Here is a 22,230-nt window from a genome sequence, read left to right on the forward strand (position 1 = left end):
AGTTATCAGCTGACTGATCACGTGACTGATAATGCGGAAGCATGGCTCTGTCCACAAACAAGTGGTCTTGAGCTGAATGGTGCAACAATGTTGTTTTATTGTGCGTTTTTCTTATTTTCCCTGAATGTCAAAGATGATGTGCTGTGTGTTCAAAGCAAGCCAGAACTCTCCGTCGGCACAGAACATGAGACGATCGTTCCGCTGGCGGCAGAGAGCTCGAGCTGTGGTTGCCACAACCTGAAGAGAGAAGCAGTTGTGGATATCGAGAAGGAAAGCTCCATAATAACAGAAAACCCTGCTGTCAAATACTCGAAAAAGTCAAATGAAAGGCATACAGACACTCAGACGAATGGAGAAGAAACTGATACTCGTAGTCAGGTATTATATCAAGCGTTCACATCGTTATAGAGATAACGTTAAATAGTAATGGCCTCTTTATGTAGGCACTAACTCCACAATGGTTCTTTGGACAAAGCCTATGAGGAAATGACTGGCGTTTTTGTAGGGTTTTTGGATTAACGAAAATAAGGTCTGTAGTAAACACAGGGTTAGGAGATCATTTACATTTTGTTATATGAGAGTCTTCAACAGCTAATGTATATAGGTCATGTTAACTGACTGATATTATCTCATAGAACAAAAAGTATAAGGTCTCCTATAAGAACTCTCCATCCAATGGCAAAATTTGTAGAATTGCTGCAAACTTGCTTTAAAACCGCAACATCATGGCAGAATGTGTTGAATTGCACGAAATTAACTCTAAATTTCCCCCCAGACCCGCAAGCAACTGCGCGGCCGCTCAAGATGAGTTAGATTTTTTTTGTGGCCCTCACCCCCACCAAAGCTGCCCATCCCTGTTCTAAATATGTATGAGTCTGTGTAGGTGGTGTCTGTACATGGTTCTGGTGTCTATCATATGGTTCTAGAACAATTTCCGTTGTCTGTTGATGGTCCAGATGTGTATGTTGATGGTCCAGATGTGCGTATGTTGTCTGTTGATGTCCCTGATGTGTGTATGTTGTCTGTTGATAGCCCTGATGTGTGTATGTTGTCTGTTGATAGCCCTGATGTGTGTATGTTGTCTGCTGATGTCCCTGATGTGTGTATGTTGTCTGTTGATGTCCCTGATGTGTGTATGTTGTCTGTTGATGGCCCTGATGTGTGTATGTTGTCTGTTGATGGCCCTGATGTGTGTCTGTTGATGGCCCTGATGTGTGTATGTTGTCTGTTGATGGCCCTGATGTGTGTATGTTGTCTGTTGATGGCCCTGATGTGTGTATGTTGTCTGTTGATGGCCCTGATGTGTGTATGTTGTCTGTTGATGGCCCTGATGTGTGTATGTTGTCTGTTGATAGCCCTGATGTGTGTATGTTGTCTGTTGATGTCCCTGATGTGTGTATGTTGTCTGTTGATGGCCCTGATGTGTGTATGTTGTCTGTTGATGTCCCTGATGTGTGTCTGTTGATAGCCCTGATGTGTGTATGTTGTCTGATGTCCCTGATGTGTGTATGTTGTCTGTTGATGGCCCTGATGTGTGTATGTTGATGGCCCTGATGTGTTGTCTGTTGATGGTCCTGGTGTGTGTCTGTTGATGGTCCTGGTGTGTGTCTGTTGATGGTCCTGGTGTGTGTCTGTTGATGGTCCTGGTGTGTCTGTTCTTTGTAGATGTCTGTTGTCTGATGGCCCTGTTGTGGTCCTGCAGATGGTCCTGATCCCAGGAGGGGAGTTCCTGATGGGTACAGACAGTCCTGGCATCCCCCAGGACGGGGAGGGTCCCCAGAGAAGGGTGCACCTGGACCATTTCTACATGGACGCTCATGAGGTCAGCAACCGCCACTTCCAGAGCTTCATCAATGCCACGGGCTACATCACTGAGGTAGGTTTTTAAAATGTAACTGACTTTATTGAGATTAGTCTTATTGATATCAAGTGTCTCTTTTTCTCAATGGAGACCTGCTGGTCAAAGACCGAAGTAGTGTCAGCAGTGTTACAAATGAATTACAAACATGAAAACATATATTGCTTCACACATGTGGAATTGTGGTTTACTATGAGACAGCCATGCTGACAGATGTCACTCTATAGAAGTGATTGCTCCCTTCTCTGATTTATTGTTCTAAGATGCTGTCACTTCTCTCTCCCCATTCTGTGTTCCTACAGGCAGAGAGGTTTGGAGATTCGTTTGTGTTCGAGGGGGTGTTGAGTGAGGAGGTCAAAAGCCAGATATCCCAGGCAGTAAGTACCCTTCAGAGCAAAAAAGATAGGAAGATACATTTAATTCTCCCAAGGCAAGGGATATGTATTGTGCATCCATCATGCTGATGAAATGAAGTGACGGCTGCATTCAATGTTCTATTGTAAACTTCTTCTTTTAGTGTTGTTTACATCTAACCTAGGTGCTAGCGTGACTGTTTCTGCATTCAACAATGCCTCTTCCTAGACAAAAGCAATACAGGAGTTGGCTAAAGAAAATACGGGCGTCCAGGCTAGTATAGCCTACTTCTTGTTTTCATAGCTGTTTCAGTCCTGCACACACAGGGCCCTAACTTGAGTTCCATCTGCATTACTCCAATTTTTTTGCATCAATGAGCATGTGTCTAAAGTTAGTCTACGGCCCATGGAGAGGCAATGTTGTGGTTTCTCATTCTGTCATCTGATGACATTCCACTAGACCCCCATTTTATCAGTCTCCTTTGATTATGCTTTGAAGCCTGTATAGAGAGCTGACTGCCCTCTGGTTTAATTATTGAGCAGATTTCACTCCGCTCCACAGAAGACAGCCAAGTAATTCTCCCTGGGGTAGTACAGGTCATTTAGGCTGTTTAGTGGAACTCTCTCAACATGGAGTATACGCGAGGGAATCAGTATGATTGGTCCTCAGATCCTCAAAAGGTTTTACAGTTGCACCATCGAGAGGATCCTAACGGGTTGCATCACTACCTGGTATGGCAACTGCTCAGCCTCCGACACTACAGAGGCACTACAGAGAGTAGTGCGTACGGCCCAGTACATCACAGGGGTCAAGCTTCCTGCCATCCAGGACCTCTATACCAGGTGGTGTCAGAGGAAGGCCCAGAAAGTGTCAGACTCCAGCCACCATAGTCATAGACTGTTCTCTATGCTACCATACGGCAAGCTGTACCAGAGTGCCAAGTCTGGGTCCAAGAGGCTTCTAAACAAGAGTCACATGTTTTTGAAGGCTGTTGACACCTTTTTCCAGTCAAGACACCAAAATCTTACACTGTTATTTTTAGTTGTGTAAAAAACACTGTTTTGTTTGGGAGTCAAATGAAGAAAACAAACACCCCTGTATGATGGCAGAGCTTTACAATGCAGAGCAACAGCCACAGAGCAGGCCAAAGTGGCACCTGCCTGGTGTCCTTTAAGTATCCATTCTCTGGTGTGTTGTAGTGGGTTAACATTTCACACACACAATGTCGATTCAAACTTTCTATTTCTCTGAAAAGGGAGAGGGGGGAGTGAGGGAGAGGGGAGAGTGAGGGAGTGAGAGAGATTTATGTTATGTGTAGACTTGGTGGACTATAGACATGGGGTGCAGATTCAGTTGAAGCGGGGACTGGGAGAGGAGAGTGTTTTAAAGGTGGCGAAAGAGTGTGTAAACACTGCTTGCTTAGGAATGTAGCACTACTCCCCCTTCACACTCAACTATTAGACTGTGTGTTTGTGCATTTTTGTTTGTGTGTGCGCCAGTGCACACTCGGCCTGACGACCATGACATCAGTTCCTGATAAGTTGTGTTCTGTCTACCTGTGTGACATAGCAGCTGTTGTGACTTCCTGGTTGTCAGGTGGCTGCTGCCCCCTGGTGGTTGCCTGTCAGAGGAGCAGACTGGAGGCACCCTGAGGGCCCCGACTCCAGCATCACAGACAGGTAGGTGTTACATCGCTATACTGGCTCATTCTAATGAGATCCAGTGTCTACCAGTATCTGTATGTCACAGATGGGTAGAGGTCTGTTGATAAACTGATGGTTCTTATGGCTCAGGTTGAAGTTGTGTGTTTGGTTCCTGCTTGAGCCAAATGTACAAAGTATACAGTATGTGTTGCTATACTACTAAATTACCATGTATTATGATGTTATTATTAACCATAACCTGGTTGTGCTAGCAGGCTGGACCACCCTGTGCTGCATGTTTCATGGCAGGACGCTGTGGCCTACTGCTCCTGGGCCTACAAAAGACTACCCACAGAGGCTGAGTGGGAGTACGCCTGCAGAGGGGGCCTACATGAGAGGTAGTGTAATGTGTGTGTGAGGTAACAACCCCACTACTAATATATATAGATTAAGTATATTTAAGCAGTACGGCATAAGGCCTGAGGGGGTGTGGTGTATGGCCAATATACCACGACTAAAGGCTGTTCTTACTCATGGCGCGACACGTAGTGCCTGGATACAGCCATGAGTCATGGTATATTGGCCATATACCACAAAACCCTGAGGTGCCTTATTGTTATTATAAAATAGTTACCAATGTAATTTTTAAAATGTTTACTTTTATTTAAGTAGGCAAGTCAGTTAACAACAAATTATTATTTTCAATGACGGCCTAGGAACAGTGGGTTAACTGCCTTGTTCAGGGGCAGAATGACAGATTGTCAGCTCGGGGATTCGATCTAGCAACCTTTCGGTCACTAGTCCAACGCTCTAACCACTAGGTTACCTGCCACCCCACTAATTAAAACAGTACAAATATTTGTTTTGTCATACGTGGTATACAATCTGATATACCACAGTTTTCAGCCAATCCATATTCAGGGCTCAAACCACACAGATTATAATATGTTATATGCCACTATTCCTACAGTACACCTTTTAATCCTTGCACAGTTCTAGTAGTGCCTATCTTTATCCACTGCCCTGATCCTATGTTCCTGTATTTTAGACTTTACCCGTGGGGGAACAAACTAAAACCTAAAGGACAGCACTACGCCAACCTCTGGCAGGGAAAGTTCCCCACACACAACTCAGAAGAGGACGGGTACACTAAAACCTCACCAGTAAGAGATGGGGAGAGACAGTTACTGAGAGAGAGAGAGACCGAGACAGAGAATGAGAAAGAATGAGACTTAAATACAGTATGTAAAATTGAGTAAAAGACTGTGAAAACAAAGTGCTCAGGGGAGTCTGTTTACTCACATGTTAGGGAGGCAGGGTGGCCCTTACCCACAATCCATTGTGATGAAACAGGAAGTTGATCTCTGATTCAGCCACTGATTACCAACAGGAACTGTGTGTCATTGGAGATTAGAGAGATAATCAAGTTAAGAATGTCACAACACCAGCGGCTCACAGCTGCTCTAGATCACATGAATAACATTGAGAACATTCATGAATTGCATAGTAATAGTGAAATTATACTATTTGATATGATTTGTCTCACTTCAACGGCTGCTGAGATTTATCAGCTCCATTCTTTTACAGGTCTTTCAGGGTTACACTTTCTATGAAGTATACATTACCGTTAAAAACGTAGAAATGTCCTTGTTTTTGAAAGAAAATAACATTTTTTTGTCCATTAAAATAACATCAAATTGATCAGAAATACAGTGTAGACATTGTTACTGTTGTAAATGACTTTTGTAGCTGGAAATGGCTGATTTATTTTTATGGAATATCTACATAGGCGTACAGAGGCCCATTATCAACAACCATCACTCCTGTGTTCCAATGGCACGTTGTGTTAGCTAATCCAAGTTTATCATCTTAAAACGCTAATTGATCATTAGAAAACCCTTTTGCAATTATGTTAGCACAGCTGAAAACTGTTGTTCTGATTAAAGAAGGCAATAAAACTGGCCTTTAGACGAGTTGAGTATCTGGAGCATCAGCATTTGTGGGTTCGATTAAGGGCTCTCTGTACGCCTATGTAGATATTCCATTAAAAAATCTGCCGTTTCCAGCTAGAATAGTCATTTACAACATTAGCAATGTCTACACTGTATTTTTGATCAATTCAGATTTGATTTGTTTTGCTTTTCTTTCAAAAATTAGGACATTTCTTAGTGACCCCAAACTTTTGAACGGTAGTGTATATTCTGTATATATGCACTGTTTTTAAACATGCAAAAAAACATACTGTGTTGCATGGAGAAGTGTTTTATTCTAAAATGTTAAAATGTGATGTTTAATTATCAGTTTATAGCTCTTTTTAATATGCTTCCCATGCAACAGTTGCAACTCTATTTCAATCATTTGGGACTCCTTATTGGTGTAGAATGTGAAAGTATCTTTCTCATATCTTTCTATGTCTGCAGGTGAAGTCATTTCCTGCAAATGGCTATGGCCTGTACAACATGGTAGGGAATGCATGGGAGTGGACATCTGACTGGTGGACTGTACACCACACCACAGATGAACGGCACAACCCGGTAATACACACACACTTTTTATGTCACATCTGTGAGGATTTCCTCTTGATGTTTTGATATTTTCTCTCCTCCCTTTTGCAGGCAGGTCCACCATCAGGCACAGACCGAGTGAAGAAAGGAGGCTCCTACATGTGCCATAAGGTAACCTTCATGCAATTACTATTTCTATGGCCACAAGCACTGTTCATCACACAAACTGTTCACACCCCTTTTGATGGCGGAGAGAACATTTAGCAGCTTTAAAGCTCATTTTCTTGCAATTCTATACATTTTCCCATGTCTAATGTGTATTCATGTGATATTTTAGTGACTCAAACATTATAACAAAATCTATGGGCTAAAAAACATTAGCTGACATGGGCTAGTTGATTTGTACATTTCTGACAAGTTATACATTTTTCTCGAAGGTATCCAATGACTGACATGACAAGAGGAAAACTAATGGTGCACTAACCAATTTCAAAATTGCAACTACAGAAGTCAAACACACACCTACATACCAGAGCCTAGCCAGTCTCTGAAAAAAGCAGTGGTTCCCAAACTGGGGCGTGCCCCCCTTGCCGACCCCTCGCACCTCCCACAGTTTGGGAACCACTGCTTTAGCCTAGTGCAATCAAGTACAGTGGGATACAACCATCACAGCTCTGCAGATTTTGCTGCAAAGAGACCGAATCTTTAAATAATTTGTTTTGGTACTTTCAATATGTAGCTTGTTTTTGGTTGCAGGTTAAGGAATGGCTGAAGAATTACAACATTTATCTAGAGTTAACTCTTCAAATAGCACTGCTGGGTGATTTTAAAAAGTCATAGTCAATCGATCAATAATGTAATAATACTCATATCAAAAATGTTTCTTTAATGTACAATATGTAAAAACTATGAGAATAGAAAGGTTCAGAAAGGTTGTGAAATATCGAAGCATAGTTGAAAAACATATGGCAAATTGAAATCAAAACTAGATGGTCTTCAGAGATGGGAGTGGGAATTACATTACTGTTGTAAAACATACTGTGTCCGTAAAATGTATATAGTATAATCTGGAAGTAGAAGCCTAAGTGTTGTTCATTTGTTTACTCCAATTAGGGGAGGGGTGGTAGGGTTAAGGGAAATTATAAAGAAAATATATACAAAAAAAAGTTTATATTTACAAAAAAATGTATTGGAGATTGGAAATGATGCAAACAATTACATTGATGGAAACCATCATCTATTTGCAATATTAAAGCTGATCTACCCACACACAAAAAAGTTCAGTGGGCCTTTCTGTATGGAGGGGTGTGTTGTCTGTGTGGGTGGTTCAGAGACCGGCTCTGGTGTGTAGGTGTGTGTTTGACTTCTGTGCCCATGTAGAAGAGTCTTTCAGCTTGAATTACACAACGTACTGTTGTAATTAGTAACAAAAGGGAGCTGTATACAATCTCCACCCACTTAACAGCAAAGGGGGGAATGATTTAAGGGGAAAAACATACTTCTACTTTTCCTGGTACAGTTGCTAGGTGATCCTCTGGGAGGCCCAATATGCTGTCTTCCACAGTAAACTGAGCTATTAGCCCCGCCTCCTCTGGTTGCCTTGGTGTTGCGATTGACAGCATGCAAAAACGATTCCCAAGCACCAACCTGGGTTTGTTTCATCTGAGGGGGTCATGTGAAGGAGGAAAGGACTTCAATCTAACGGGCTTTGTGATTGTAAAACAAACGTTGGCCCTGTTTAAATACTTCAAAATACAGTACCAGTCAAAAGTTTGGACACACCTCATTCAAAGGTTTTTCTTAATTTTGACTATTTTCTACATTGTATAATAACAGTGAAGACATCAAAACTATGAAATAGCACATATGGAATCATGTAGTAACAAAAAAAGTGCTAAACAAATCTAAATATATTTTATAATTTAGATTCTTTAAACAGCCACCCTTTGCCTTGATGACAGCTTTGCACACTCTTGGCATTCTCTCAACCAGCTTCACCTGGAATGTTTTTCCAACAGTCTTGAAGGAGTTCCCACATATGCTGGGCACTTGTTGGCTGCTTTTTCTTTACTCTGCCGGTCCAACCCATCCCAAACCATCTCAATTGGGTTGAGGTTGGGTGATTGTGGAGTCCAGGTCATCTGATGCAGCACTCCATCACTCTCCTTCTTAGTCAAATAGCCCTTACACAGCCTGTAGGTGTGTTGGGACATTGTCCTGTTGAAAAACAAATGATAGTCCCACCAAGCGCAAACCATATGGTATGGCGTATCGCTGCAGAGTGCTCTGGTAGCCATGCTGGTTAAGTGTGCCTTGAATTCTAAATAAATCACAGACCATGACACCAGCAAAGCACCATCACACCTCCTCCTCCATGCTTCAAAGAGATAATCCGTTCACCTACTCTGTGTCTCACAAAGCCACGGTGGTTGGAACCAAAAATCTCAAATATGGACTCATCAGACCAAAGCACAAATTTCCACTGGTCTAATGTCCATTGCTCGTGTTTCTTGCCCCAAGCAAGTCTCTTCTTCTTATTGCTGTCCTTTAGTAGTGTTTTTTTTGCAGCAATTCAACCATGAAGACCTGATTCACGCAGTCTTGAGATGTGTCTGTTACTTGAACTCTGTTAAGCATTTATTTGGGTTGCAATTTCTGAGGCTGGCATCTCTAATGGACTTATTCTCTGCAGCAGAGGTAACTCTGGGTCTTCCTTTCCTGTGGCGGTCCTCATGAGAGCCCGTTTCATCATAGCGCTTGATGTTTTTTGCGACTGCACTTGAAGAAACTTTCAAAGTTCTTGACATTTTCCAGAATGACTGACCTTCATGTCTTAAAGTAACAACACAACTGATTGGGTCAAACGCAATAACTTCTTGACGCACCCATCCCGTTAGTGGGATCATTTTCTTCAACATCTGCTGAATTGCAGAGCGCCAAATTCAAATTAAATTACTAAAAATATACATTTTTCATGAAATCACAAGTGCAATATAGCAAAACACAGTTTAGCTTGTTGTTAATCCACCTGGCGTGTCAGATTTCAAAAAGGCTTTTCGGTGAAAGCATACCAAGCGTTTATGTAAGGACATCTCTCTCAGCAGACAAAACATTACAAACAGCTAGCAGCAAAGTAGATTGGTCACGAAAGTCAGAAAAGCAATAAAATGAATCGCTTACCTTTGATTATCTTCGGATGTTTGCACTCACGAGACTCCCAGTTACACAATAAATGTTCCTTGATCCATAAAGATTATTTTTATATCCAAAATACCTCCATTTGGTTGGCGCGTTTTGTTCAGAAATCCACAGGCTCGAGCGGTCACGACGAGGCAGACGAAAATTCCAAATAGTATCCGTAAAGTTCGTAGAAACATGTCAAACATTTTTTATAATTAATCCTCAGGTTGTTTTTACAATATATAATCGATAATATTTCAACCGAACTGTATTTTCTTCAATAGGAGAGAGAGGGAAAATGTCTACTCCACTCTGTTGGCGCATGCAAAACACTGCTGGCACCCAGCTATGCACTGACGCGATGTGATCTTTCTCGCTCATTTTTCAAAATAAAAGCCTGAAACTATGTCTAAAGACTGTTCACACCACGTGGAAGCCATAGGAAAAGGAATCTGTTTGATATCCCTTTAAATGTAATGAAGGCATGCAATGGAACAGAGAGCTTTCTGGAAAAACAGCATTTTCCTCAGGTTTTCGCCTGCAATATAAGTTCTGTTATACTCACAGACAATATTTTGACAGTTTGGGAAACTTTTGAGTGTTTTCTATCCTAATCTGACAATTATATGCATATCCTAGATTCTGGGCCTGAGAAATAGGCAGTTTCATTTGGGTAAGTTTTTCATCCAAACATCAAAATACTGCCCCCTACACTCAACAAGTTAAGAAGGGAAGATGAACTTTTCAAATGAACTTTTAACAAGGCACACCTGTAAATTGAAATACATTCCAGATAACTACCTCATGAAACTGGTTGAGAGAATGCTAAGTGTGCGCAAAGCTGTCATCAAGGCAAAGGGTGGCTACTTTGAAGAATCTCAAATGTAAAATATATTTTGATTTGTGTAACATTTTTTGGGTTACTACATGATTCCATATGAGTTATTTCATAGTTATGATTTCTTCACTATTATTCTACAATGTAGAAAATAGTAAAAAATAAAATAAAAACTCTCGAATGGGTAGGTGTGTCCAAACTTTTGATTGCTTTCAGTCTAATGCACATTGCTACCAATCTAATGTACATTGACGTATGATTTTCTGTTTCTCTCCCTCTATCTCTATACCACTCCAGTCATACTGTTACAGGTACAGGTGTGCAGCACGGAGTCAGAACACCCCTGACAGCTCTGCCTCTAACCTAGGGTTCCGCTGTGTCTCCCAGGAGCAGCCGTAACCTTTCACCCTTGACCCTGACATGGGTAGTCTGACTTTTCCTTTTTTGTACCATTCCCCATTGGCTCTCGTCTAGGGTACTAACTCTGCCTACCTTGCCCGCCAGGTGAAACAAATCAAGTGCACCTCTTCATACAGCCAGTGATGTCAGTGTTGTTCATGAAATGCAGGATTACCGCGTGACGTGGAGATTTATGGAATATATTTTCTTGTAAAATATTTAAAAAATGTCTATGTGAATGAATAAATATTCAAAGGGAACATGTGTGAGGTGACTTTGTTTTGGTATGAAGACATTTCACAGATTGATTTAGTAGAACTCTTATTATGTCAACTTTAGCCAAGTCCCCTGTTCTTGCTATGAAATAAAGACAAAAACTCACATATTTCCTATGCCCTTTATATCCAATGAACAGAATATCTGGTACAATTATAAATAAAATGAACCAAATGCATTTAACATTATTTGTCAAAATTCCCAATATTACCTATAAATTGCCATCACCTATTGTGAAAATACACTGTTGTTTATTATGCTCTTATTAGGTAGTCACTTTGTTACAGTGGAAGTTTGCCACTATTTAAATAGTTCTCAATTGTTGTGTCTGTGCCTATTTGTGATTAATGCGGCAGGGTAGCCTAGTGGTTAGAGCATTGGACTAGTAACCGAAAGGTTGCAAGTTCAAATCCCTGAGCTGACAAGGTACAAATCTGTCGTTCTGCTGCCCTTGAACAGGCAGTTAACCCACTGTTCCTACACGTCATTGAAAATAAGAATTTGTTCTTAACTGACTTGCCTAGTAAAATAAAGGTAAAATTTAAATTAAAAAAATTAATGGAATGGAACATCCTCTTTTAATTTGTTTATTTTTTATTTCAGAATGAAATGGGATTCATTTATATTTAATTCCATGTACACGTGATATGCAGATGCAAAACTCTCCAATAGTGTGTGATTGCGGCCCGCAATTCGGCGCGCTCCTGAATGTGGGCATTCACATTCAGGCCCCCCTTCGAGCATCGCATTGGTTCCTGCATGAACACCTCCACTCGAGCGCGCCATCTTCATGCTTGTGTGAGTCTTGATATTTTGGATTTCCCTTGATTGTCTAAGCAATTAAAATGTCGGTCAAAAGGGAAATAGTATTATCCAAGTTTTTCAGGGGTGAAGGACACTATCTACCTGTGTCCTAGCTAGCTAGCTACCGATGTCGCTCCCGCCTGCTGTGTACCGGAGACCTCCATGTGTCCACACAGTGTCCTTCGCTTCCGCCTGCCGAACACCTGCCCTCTGCATTAACACAAGTGTGGGAAAGCAGTGCCCGACAGGCACCCGTGCGAAGATGTTACGAGAATTTTGTTCTCAATGTTCTTAAACTGAACTTCAATTAAACTACTCAGTCAGCAACCCAGAGTTTGTAAGATTCTGGTTGAATGAAACAGACAGAGTCCCAGCTTAAAATAGTCAAAATGTTTATTCATGAGAGCTCTAAAAATCATACAATGCACATGGCCTTTTTTACCTCACATTTGGTCATGACATACACTTTATAAATGCCCCTCCTCTCATCTAACTCTGTCACAATGTTCAACTTCAATAGCTCCTTCGGTTTAACTGGGTTCCTCTATCTACATGTCTGCAACTGACAGGTCGAGCTCTAAACAGGAAACCTCTGCGGGTTACCCAGTGCCTGACTTACTTCTCTTCTCGGAACACAGTCTAGTCTATAAGGTCAAATCCTTACAGACATGTTCCATCCTAGAATTGTTAATATTTCTCTAATCTACTTTGAATACACACACACACACACATGTTAAATGTCCCTTTCTATTATTTGGCGTTCACTCAGTCAGCAACCCAGAGTTTGTAAGATTCTGGTTGAATGAAACAGACAGAGTCCCAGCTTAAAATAGTCAACATGTTTATTCATGAGAGCTCTAAAAATCATACAATGCACATGGCCTTTTTTACCTCACATTTGGTCATGACATACACTTTATAAATGCCCCTCCTCTCATCTAACTCTGTCACAATGTTCAACTTCAATAGCTCCTTCGGTTTAACTGGGTTCCTCTATCTACATGTCTGCAACTGACAGGTCGAGCTCTAAACAGGAAACCTCTGCGGGTTACCCAGTGCCTGACTTACTTCTCTTCTCGGAACACAGTCTAGTCTATAAGGTCAAATCCTTACAGACATGTTCCATCCTAGAATTGTTAATATTTCTCTAATCTACTTTGAATACACACACACACACACACACACATGTTAAATGTCCCTTTCTATTATTTGGCGTTCACTCAATAAATGAATGCTTTTGTACAAGTCTTCTCTAACTGGTCATTGCTTATCATATTCTTCAACATGTTTCCTAATCTACCACAAGCCTAATGGCTCTTTCCCTCTGTGGGTGAGGAGACCCCCTTCCTGTTCTCAGTTTCACATATGTCACAATACATTGAGTGGTTGTTTTAACTTTTAGCCCTTAACTTATATAGTTTCTGTATCAGAACACTGTCTACTGATGTCCTAGTTATCTACGTATCCCTATCCCGCCTCCCGCCTGATGTGTACCGGATTCCAGTGTCCTTCGCTCCCGCCTGCCCTCACCATTGTTAACAAAACTGCGGGAAAGTAGTGCCCGACAGGCAGTCCCGAAAGACACTAGCTGTGTTCGAATTCTCATTCTAAGCTCAACCTAAGCTTCCAAATACTCTCCTACAACCCGCCTCACCCAATGTAGCTATTTTTCCTAAAGTATTTATATTGACTTCGGAACCGGAACCCCTCAACTGAAGCTAGCCGGCTAACCACCAGCTATGCTAGCGGTCTTCAGCTAACCGGTCATCAGCTAAGCTAACCTTTAGCTCGGAAAGCTCTCGCCAGCTCGAACAACGCGACTCTAACCAGAGCATAACGGACCTATTTATTTTTTCATCCCCGGACTCATCCCTGGATTCCCACCGCAAACGGAACATTTCAGCTGGATCTTCACAACCAGCTATCTAGCTAAACCGCAACCCCGGATGATTACTCCTGGCTAGCGCTTCCACCCACTTAGCGTGAAGCTAGCCCGGCCAGCGCACCTGTGCTACCACCGTAGCATACTCCTGGGCTACAATACCCGGGCCCACGACCGGTCTATCGATGTCACCGCATGAAGAGGAATAAACAGACTCACCCCATCGCGACGTCCCCTAAAGGCCAACTCTCTAGCCCTCGCTATCTTCCTGCTTGCTAAACTCGGCCTGCTAACTGCTAGCTTGTCTAGCCCCGGTCCGCTAACTGCTACCTTGTTTAGCCCGGGCCTACGAACTGTTAGCTTGTTAGCACAGGCCTGCTAACTGCTAGCTTGTCTAGCCCGGGCCTACGAACTGTTAGCTTGTTAGCACAGGCCTGCTAACTGCTAGCTTGTCTAGCCCGGGCCTACGAACTGTTAGCTTGTTAGCACAGGCCTGCTAACCGTCTGAATCGCTGCGTCCCAAACACTCACCGGACCCATATCTACTTTCTATCTCTTCTTGATTTTTAATCTGTTTATACCTTTCCGGAAACCTGCCTCACCCAATGTGATACGGAATCGCTATTATTTTTAATTTTTAGAACACGCTCAAGAACCTCCAGAAGCTAACCAGCTAACTAGCTACAAGCTATTTAGTCATTGTTAACTTTTTTTTTCTCAACCTGGATAACACTCGCCAGTCCAGCTTCCCTGCCCCATCCACCGCTGCCCCCTGGACACTGATCTCTTGGCTGCATAGCTGATGCACTCTGGACTGTCCATTAATCACGGTACTCCATTCTGCTTGTTTATGTTTTATCTGTCGGCCCCGTTGCCTAGTCAACGCCATTTTACCTGCTGTTGTTGTGCTAGCTGATTAGCTGTTGTCTCACCTACTGTTTAACTAGCTTTCCCAATTCAACACCTGTGATTACTGTATGCCTCGCTGTATGTCTCTCTCAAATGTCAATATGCCTTGTATACTGTTGCTCAGGTTAGTTATCATTGTTCTAGTTCACAATGGAGCCCCTAGCTCTACTCTTCATACCCCTGATAACTCCTTTGTCCCACCTCCCACACATGCGGTGACCTCACCCATTACAACCAGCATGTCCAGAGACACAACCTCTCTCATCATCACCCAGTGCCTGGGCTTACCCCCGCTGTACCCTCACCCCACCATACCCCTGTCTGCGCACTATGCCCTGAATATATTCTACCATGCCCAGAAACCTGCTCCTCTTATTCTCTGTCCCCAACGCTCTAGGCGACCAGTTTTGATAGCCTTTAGCCGCACCCTCATACTATTCCTTCTCTGTTCCGCGGGTGATGTGGAGGTAAACCCAGGCCCTGCATGTCCCCAGGCACCCTCATTTGTTGACTTCTGTGATCGAAAAAGCCTTGGTTTCATGCATGTCAACATCAGAAGCCTCCTCCCTAAGTTTGTTTTACTCACTGCTCTAGCACACTCTGCTAACCCTGATGTCCTTGCTGTGTCTGAATCCTGGCTCAGGAAGGCCACCAAAAATTCAGAGATTTCCATACCCAACTATAACATCTTCCGTCAAGATAGAACTGCTAAAGGGGGAGGAGTTGCAGTCTACTGCAGAGATAGCCTGCAAAGTAATGTCATACTTTCCAGGTCCATACCCAAACAGTTCGAACTACTAATTTTGAAAATTACTCTCTCCAGAAATAAGTCTCTCACTGTTGCCGCCTGCTACCGACCCCCTCAGCTCCCAGCTGTGCCCTGGACACCATTTGTGAATTGATCGCCCCCATCTAGCCTCAGAGTTTGTTCTGTTAGGTGACCTAAACTGGGATATGCTTAACACCCCGCCAGTCCTACAATCTAAGCTAGATGCCCTCAATCTCACACAAATCATCAAGGAACCCACCAGGTACAACCCTAACTCTGTAAACAAGGGCACCCTCATAGACGTCATCCTGACCAACTGGCCCTCCAAATACACCTCCGCTGTCTTCAACCAGGATCTCAGCGATCACTGCCTCATTGCCTGTATCCGCTACGGAGCCGCAGTCAAACGACCACCCTCATCACTGTCAAACGCTCCCTAAAACACTTCTGTGAGCAGGCCTTTCTAATCGACCTGGCCCGGGTATCCTGGAAGGACATCGACCTCATCCCGTCAGTTGAGGATGCCTGGTCATTCTTTAAAAGTAACTTCCTTACCATTTTAGATAAGCATGCTCCGTTCAAAAATGCAGAACTAAGAACAGATACAGCCCTTGGTTCACCCCAGACCTGACTGCCCTCGACCAGCACAAAAACATCCTGTGGCGGACTGCAATAGCATCGAATAGTCCCCGGGATATGCAACTGTTCAGGGAAGTCCGGAACCAATACACGCAGTCAGTCAGGAAAGCTAAGGCCAGCTTCTTCAGGCAGAAGTTTGCATCCTGTAGCTCCAACTCCAAAAGTTCTGGGACACTGTGAAGTCCATGGAGAACAAGAGCACCTCCTCCCAGCTGCCCACTGCACTGAGGCTAGGTAACACGGTCACCACCGATAAATCCATGATTATCGAAAACTTCAATAAGCATTTCTCAACGGCTGGCCATGCCATCCGCCTGGCTACTCCAACCTCGGCCAACAGCTCTGCCCCCCCGGCAGCTCCTCGCCCAAGCCTCTCCAGGTTCTCCTTTACCCAAATCCAGATAGCAGATGTTCTGGAAGAGCTGCAAAACCTGGACCCGTACAAATCAGCTGGGCTTGACAATCTGGACCCCCTATTTCTGAAACTTTCCGCCGCCATTGTCGCAACCCCTATTACCAGCCTGTTCAACCTCTCTTTCATATCGTCTGAGATCCCCAAGGATTGAAAGCTGCCGCAGTCATCCCCCTCTTCAAAGGGGGAGACACCCTGGACCCAAACTGTTACAGACCTATATCCATCCTGCCCTGCCTATCTAAGGTCTTCGAAAGCCAAGTCAACAAACAGGTCACTGACCATCTCGAATCCCACCGTACCTTCTCCGCTGTGCAATCTGGTTTCCGAGCCGGTCACGGGTGCACCTCAGCAACACTCAAGGTACTAAACGATATCATAACCGCCATCGATAAAAGACAGTACTGTGCAGCCGTCTTCATTGACCTTGCCAAGGCTTTCGACTCTGTCAATCACCATATTCTTATCGGCAGACTCAGTAGCCTCGGTTTTTCGGATGACTGCCTTGCCTGGTTCACCAAAATACTTTGCAGACAGAGTTCAGTGTGTCAAATCGGAGGGCATGCTGTCCGGTCCTCTGGCAGTCTCTATGGGGGTGCCACAGGGTTCAATTCTCGGGCCGACTCTTTTCTCTGTATATATCAATGACGTTGCTCTTGCTGCGGGCGATTCCCTGATCCACCTCTATGCAGACGACACCATTCTATATACTTTCGGCCCGTCATTGGACACTGTGCTATCTAACCTCCAAACAAGCTTCAATGCCATACAACACTCCTTCCGTGGCCTCCAACTGCTCTTAAACGCTAGTAAAACCAAATGCATGCTTTTCAACCGATCGCTGCCTGCACCCGCATGCCCGACTAGCATCACCACCCTGGATGGTTCCGACCTTGAATATGTGGACATCTATAAGTACCTAGGTGTCTGGCTAGACTGCAAACTCTCCTTCCAGACTCATATCAAACATCTCCAATCGAAAATCAAATCAAGAGTCGGCTTTCTATTCCGCAACAAAGCCTCCTTCACTCACGCCGCCAAGCTTACCCTAGTAAAACTGACTATCCTTCCGATCCTCGACTTCGGCGATGTCATCTACAAAATGGCTTCCAACACTCTACTCAGCAAACTGGATGCAGTCTATCACAGTGCCATCCGTTTTGTCACTAAAGCACCTTATACCACCCACCACTGCGACCTGTATGCTCTGGTCGGCTGGCCCTCGTTACATATTCGTCGCCAGACCCACTGGCTCCAGGTCATCTACAAGTCCATGCTAGGTAAAGCTCCGCCTTATCTCAGTTCACTGGTCACGATGGCAACACCCATCCGTAGCACGCGCTCCAGCAGGTGTATCTCACTGATCATCCCTAAAGTCAACACCTCATTTGGCCGCCTTTCGTTCCAGTACTCTGCTGCCTGTGACTGGAACGAATTGCAAAAATCACTGAAGTTGAAGACTTTTATCTCCCTCACCAACTTCAAACATCAGCTATCTGAGCAGCTAACCGATCGCTGCTGCTGTACATAGTCTATTGGTAAATAGCCCACCCATTTTCACCTACCTCATCCCCATACTGTTTTTATTTATTTACTTGCTCTTTTGCACACCAATATCTCTACCTGTACATGACCATCTGATCATTTATCACTCCAGTGTTAATCTGCAAAATTGTAATTATTCGCCTACCTCCTCATGCCTTTTGCACACATTGTATATAGACTCCCCCCTTTGTTTTCTACTGTGTTATTGACTTGTTAATTGTTTATTCCATGTGTAACTCTGTGTTGTCTGCTCACACTGCTATGCTTTATCTTGGCCAGGTCGCAGTTGCAAATGAGAACTTGTTCTCAACTGGCCTACCTGGTTAAATAAAGGTGAAATAAAAATAAATAAAAAATAAAAATTCTAACCATACTATTTGTGATGTAATTTGAGTATGTAGTATGCTTATCGGTCATAGTATGGATATAGTTAGTATGCCAAAAGTTCCCAGATGTCATACTAAATTCGCCTAATAAATCAATAATTGGGTGTGTTTGTTAATTCAATCTGGAGTGCCAGAGTGTGCTCTTGGCATTCGTAAATTCTGAGCATTTTGCTCTCGGAGCGTTCAGAGAGCTCTGGCCGAGGAGTAGGGTTGATCCGAGCGTTCTGACCTCACAATGGCAGTCAAGCACCCTAGCTAACAGGCTAATGTTGGCTACAATGTGTCTGTGTCTTTTTGTTGGGGGAGGACGTGGTGGGGGCTGGGCTGGCAATTGCTGAAAGGAATTGGCAGTTATGGTTGGTCGGGGCTGTGCCCAGAGTTGGTGCTGGTGTTGTGGCTTGGACCGGGAATTGTGCTGGGACAGGGGGGAAAAGGAACCAGGTACCAGGAACTGGGGCTGCTGCAAGTGCTGGGTCGGGATCTGGGTCTGTAGAGGGGAGGAAGGATAACAGGAGGAGCAAGCAGACAAACAAAGGAGCCCTAGACCGAGATGTCAATGGTGGTACTTCCCTGTGGTCCGTTCGCTCCGGGTGAAGGTTTGGTGTTGTGTCTCCACACCTCGTATGGTGGGTTGATGCTGGAAATCGGGATCTGGATCTGGTGCTTGGGCTAGTGCTGAGTGCAGAGGGGAGAGGAGAGGAGCCCTGGTCATTTGTGGCATTTCCCTTTGGTCCCGCGAGGCTGGAAATGAAGACAGGAGGACGGGTCTGGGGTTTGTCTTGGTCGGATGGAAGGATGGTGATCCTCCACCTCAGGGTCGTTCGCTCCACAGTTTGTTGCTGGTAGACCCTGATGTACTTTTTCTCCCACAGGACCTGCTTGATGGTACCGATGATCCTCCACTGCTGGCGGAGCTGGGTGGTGGTGCATCCACCAGGTGGACCGTTCAGGATGTTCTTCGCTGTCAAGTGAGGTATGGTCAGCAACCTGTTGAGGGAGACAGAGGGAACAAACGGGGCCCAGACCCGACTGGCCATGGTGCACTCAGCAAACAGGTGGTAGATATTTTCAGTATCAGTACATCCATGGGGGCAGCTCTCTGCACGTGCTATGTGCCGTCTATACATTCATTTCCTAGTGGGGAGGCAACTATGAACAGCTATCCATGAGATGTCTTTCTGTAAGTTTGTAATGCCATGGTGATTGATGTTTAACCATACCTGTTGTGGGTCCACGGCTGAGCTGGCTCAAAGGTGTGCGATGGTGTCCTTGGAGCGGATGTGGGTCATGATGTCCTTGTACTTCCAGGACGCCAGACCAGCCGAGGGCAGACCTGACCTGCAGGCAAGATCTCTCCACGTCTTGTACACCTGTGGGGGGTCCCAGCAATAGGGTACAGTGTGGTCGATGGTTCTGAGGATGCGGGTAGCAAAGTACTGTTTGAAGTAGCTGGCTTTTCTGTCTGTCTTGTGGATGTTGGTGACCAAGTTGGATAGTCCCTGTGCCCTAATGATGTTGAGGATGTCTGGGACCCCCTTCCCACCGTTCTCAACTGCATTGTAAAGGGTGCTGCGCTTGAGTCACTTCATCTGTCTCCCCCAGAGAAAGGTGAACATCATGCATTCTATATTCTTGCTGATGGCTCTGTCTGGGGGAAACACCCTGCTTAGGTACAGGAGAATGGGGAGAACGATTGCCTTCAAGAGCAGGATCGTACCCGTCATTGTGAGGGATCATGCGCTTCATTCACAGTCTTGGACATGGCGGATGGTCTCCTCTCAGCTGACGGAGCCATCTCCATCTCTCTGGAAGGTGACCCCAAGCAGCTTGATGGTGTCTGTTTTGACAGGGAAAGAGGTGGTGAGAGTCTCATACCAGTAAAATAAAATAAAATGTTATTTGTCACATTCACATGGTTAACAGATGTTAATGCGAGTGTAGCGAAATGCTTGTGCTTCTAGTTCCGACAATGCAGTAATAGCCCATGAGTAATCTAACCTAACAATTCCAAAACTACTACCTTATACACACAACTGTAAAGGGATAAAGAATATGTACATAAAGATATATGAATGAGTACAGAATGGCATAGGCAAGATACAGTAGATGGTATCGAGTACAGTATATACAGTGGGGCAAAAAGTATTTAGTCAGCCACCAATTGTGCAAGTTCTCCCACTTAAAATGATGAGAGAGGCCTGTAATTTTCATCATAGGTACACTTCAACTATGACAGACAAAATGAGAAATAAAAATCCAGAAAATCACATTGTAGGATTTTTTATGAATTTATTTGCAAATTATGGTGGAAAATAAGTATTTGGTCACCTACAAACAAGCAAGATTTCTGGCTCTCATAGACCTGTAACTTCTTCTTTAAGAGGCTCCTCTGTCCTCCACTCGTTACCTGTATTAATGGCACCTGTTTGAACTTGTTATCAGTATAAAAGACACCTGTCCACAACCTCAAACAGTCACACTCCAAACTCCACTATGGCCAAGACCAAAGAGCTGTCAAAGGACACCAGAAACAAAATTGTAGACCTGCACCAGGCTGGGAAGACTGAATCTGCAAAAGGTAAGCAGCTTGGTTTGAGAGGGGTCTGGTTGAAGTTATTTATTCCAAAGCTGATCTGACCTATTTGGATAACAAGTTACTAGCTAGACATTTTACGATTTTGGGTGTGTTTGTAAATTCAGTGCCAGAGTGCACTCTGGGAGATCGTAAATCCAGAGCGTTGTCAGATTGTCCGTTCGTAAATTCAGAGCATTTCGCCACAATTGACCTCCGGGTCTAGGGCTTCCTTTAGTGGGCGCTTTCTCCTCAGGTTGTTCTTTCTCCCCTCTGCAGATCCAGCACCAGACCACCAGACGAGGCGCAGAGGAGAGACCAAAGATCACACCTTCACCCTAGAGCTAGCATGCCACAGGGAAGTACCACTATTGACCTCTGGGCCTAAGGCTCCCTTGTGATTCTGCTTGCTCCTCAGGTTGTCTTTCTTCCCCTCTACAGATCCCAGCCCAACAACAGTTCCCGGCTCTTGGTTCCCAGTTCCTGTTCTCTCCCAGGCCCACAGTCCCAGCACCAGACCCAGCACCAAACGCTGGTTTTCTAGCCCTGGTCCCAACACAATTTCCAACCCGGCCCCAACACCAACCTAGGTTTTCCCGGTCCCAGCCCCAACACCAGCACCAACCCTGGACAAAACACCGACCAGACACAACTGCCATCTTCATCCAGCAAATGCCAGCTCAGACCGCCCCCTTAACACAGCGACATACACTCCACCAGACCAACCATGACTGACTGACCGACTGATTGACAAATTGACGCTGATGATTATTACGTTATTTGAACAAATGCATTTGGTTATTTTAATTTTATTTATTTTTTTGGTAATTGATGATTTTTTTTATTTGATTAACTTAAGTTGGATTGATCATTTATTGTTTTAATTGTTTATTATTTTTGAAGATTAACTAAAGTTTATTTGAACATTTTAACATGTATTGACTTGGAATAACCAAATAAATATTCCTTAAAATTAAACTATGCCAATACAATACCTATAGCATAAGCCTTCACTTTGGTGGTCTAGTTTTACGCTAACACAGTGGTATTAGAAAACTCCTGGCTTACAGGCCAAATCAGGGTTGAAAGTCACAATATGATGTTGCAAGCCACAAGTGATGAGTAATTCCTATTGGAATCCAGCAAGAGTGAGGATTTCAAACAGTTGGAATTTTTTGTCTCCCGCATCCTGCATTCAGAATGACTGTCAGGGTTAGGAAAGGTGAAAAGAAGACTACCGACATCAGTTAAACTGGAACA

General features: G+C 44.0%; 1 protein-coding gene across 7 annotated transcripts; it reads left to right on the top strand.

Annotated features, from left to right (window-relative positions):
- Positions 1-11: 11 nt before the first annotated feature.
- sumf1 (sulfatase modifying factor 1) lies at positions 12-20,860 on the top strand. 7 transcript variants are annotated; one of them, XM_042297451.1, is made up of 12 exons: positions 12-378; positions 1,703-1,876; positions 2,161-2,235; positions 3,809-3,891; positions 4,128-4,253; positions 4,904-5,018; positions 6,276-6,389; positions 6,471-6,530; positions 19,271-19,371; positions 19,707-19,791; positions 20,069-20,258; positions 20,841-20,860. In XM_042297451.1, the coding sequence occupies exons 1-12, from the start codon at positions 88-90 to the stop codon at positions 20,843-20,845; spliced, it is 1,419 nt and encodes a 472-aa protein (XP_042153385.1). In that variant the 5' UTR covers positions 12-87; the 3' UTR covers positions 20,846-20,860. The 7 variants fall into 7 exon arrangements, with proteins under 7 accessions (XP_042153385.1, XP_042153378.1, XP_042153382.1 ...); XM_042297444.1 differs by lacking the exon at positions 20,841-20,860 and having other exon boundaries at positions 20,069-20,364; XM_042297448.1 differs by lacking the exon at positions 20,841-20,860 and having other exon boundaries at positions 13-378; positions 4,131-4,253; positions 20,069-20,360.
- Positions 20,861-22,230: the final 1,370 nt, after the last annotated feature.

Source organism: Oncorhynchus tshawytscha, linkage group LG02, assembly GCF_018296145.1.
Source record: "Oncorhynchus tshawytscha isolate Ot180627B linkage group LG02, Otsh_v2.0, whole genome shotgun sequence".
Classification (NCBI taxonomy): domain Eukaryota; kingdom Metazoa; phylum Chordata; class Actinopteri; order Salmoniformes; family Salmonidae; genus Oncorhynchus; species Oncorhynchus tshawytscha.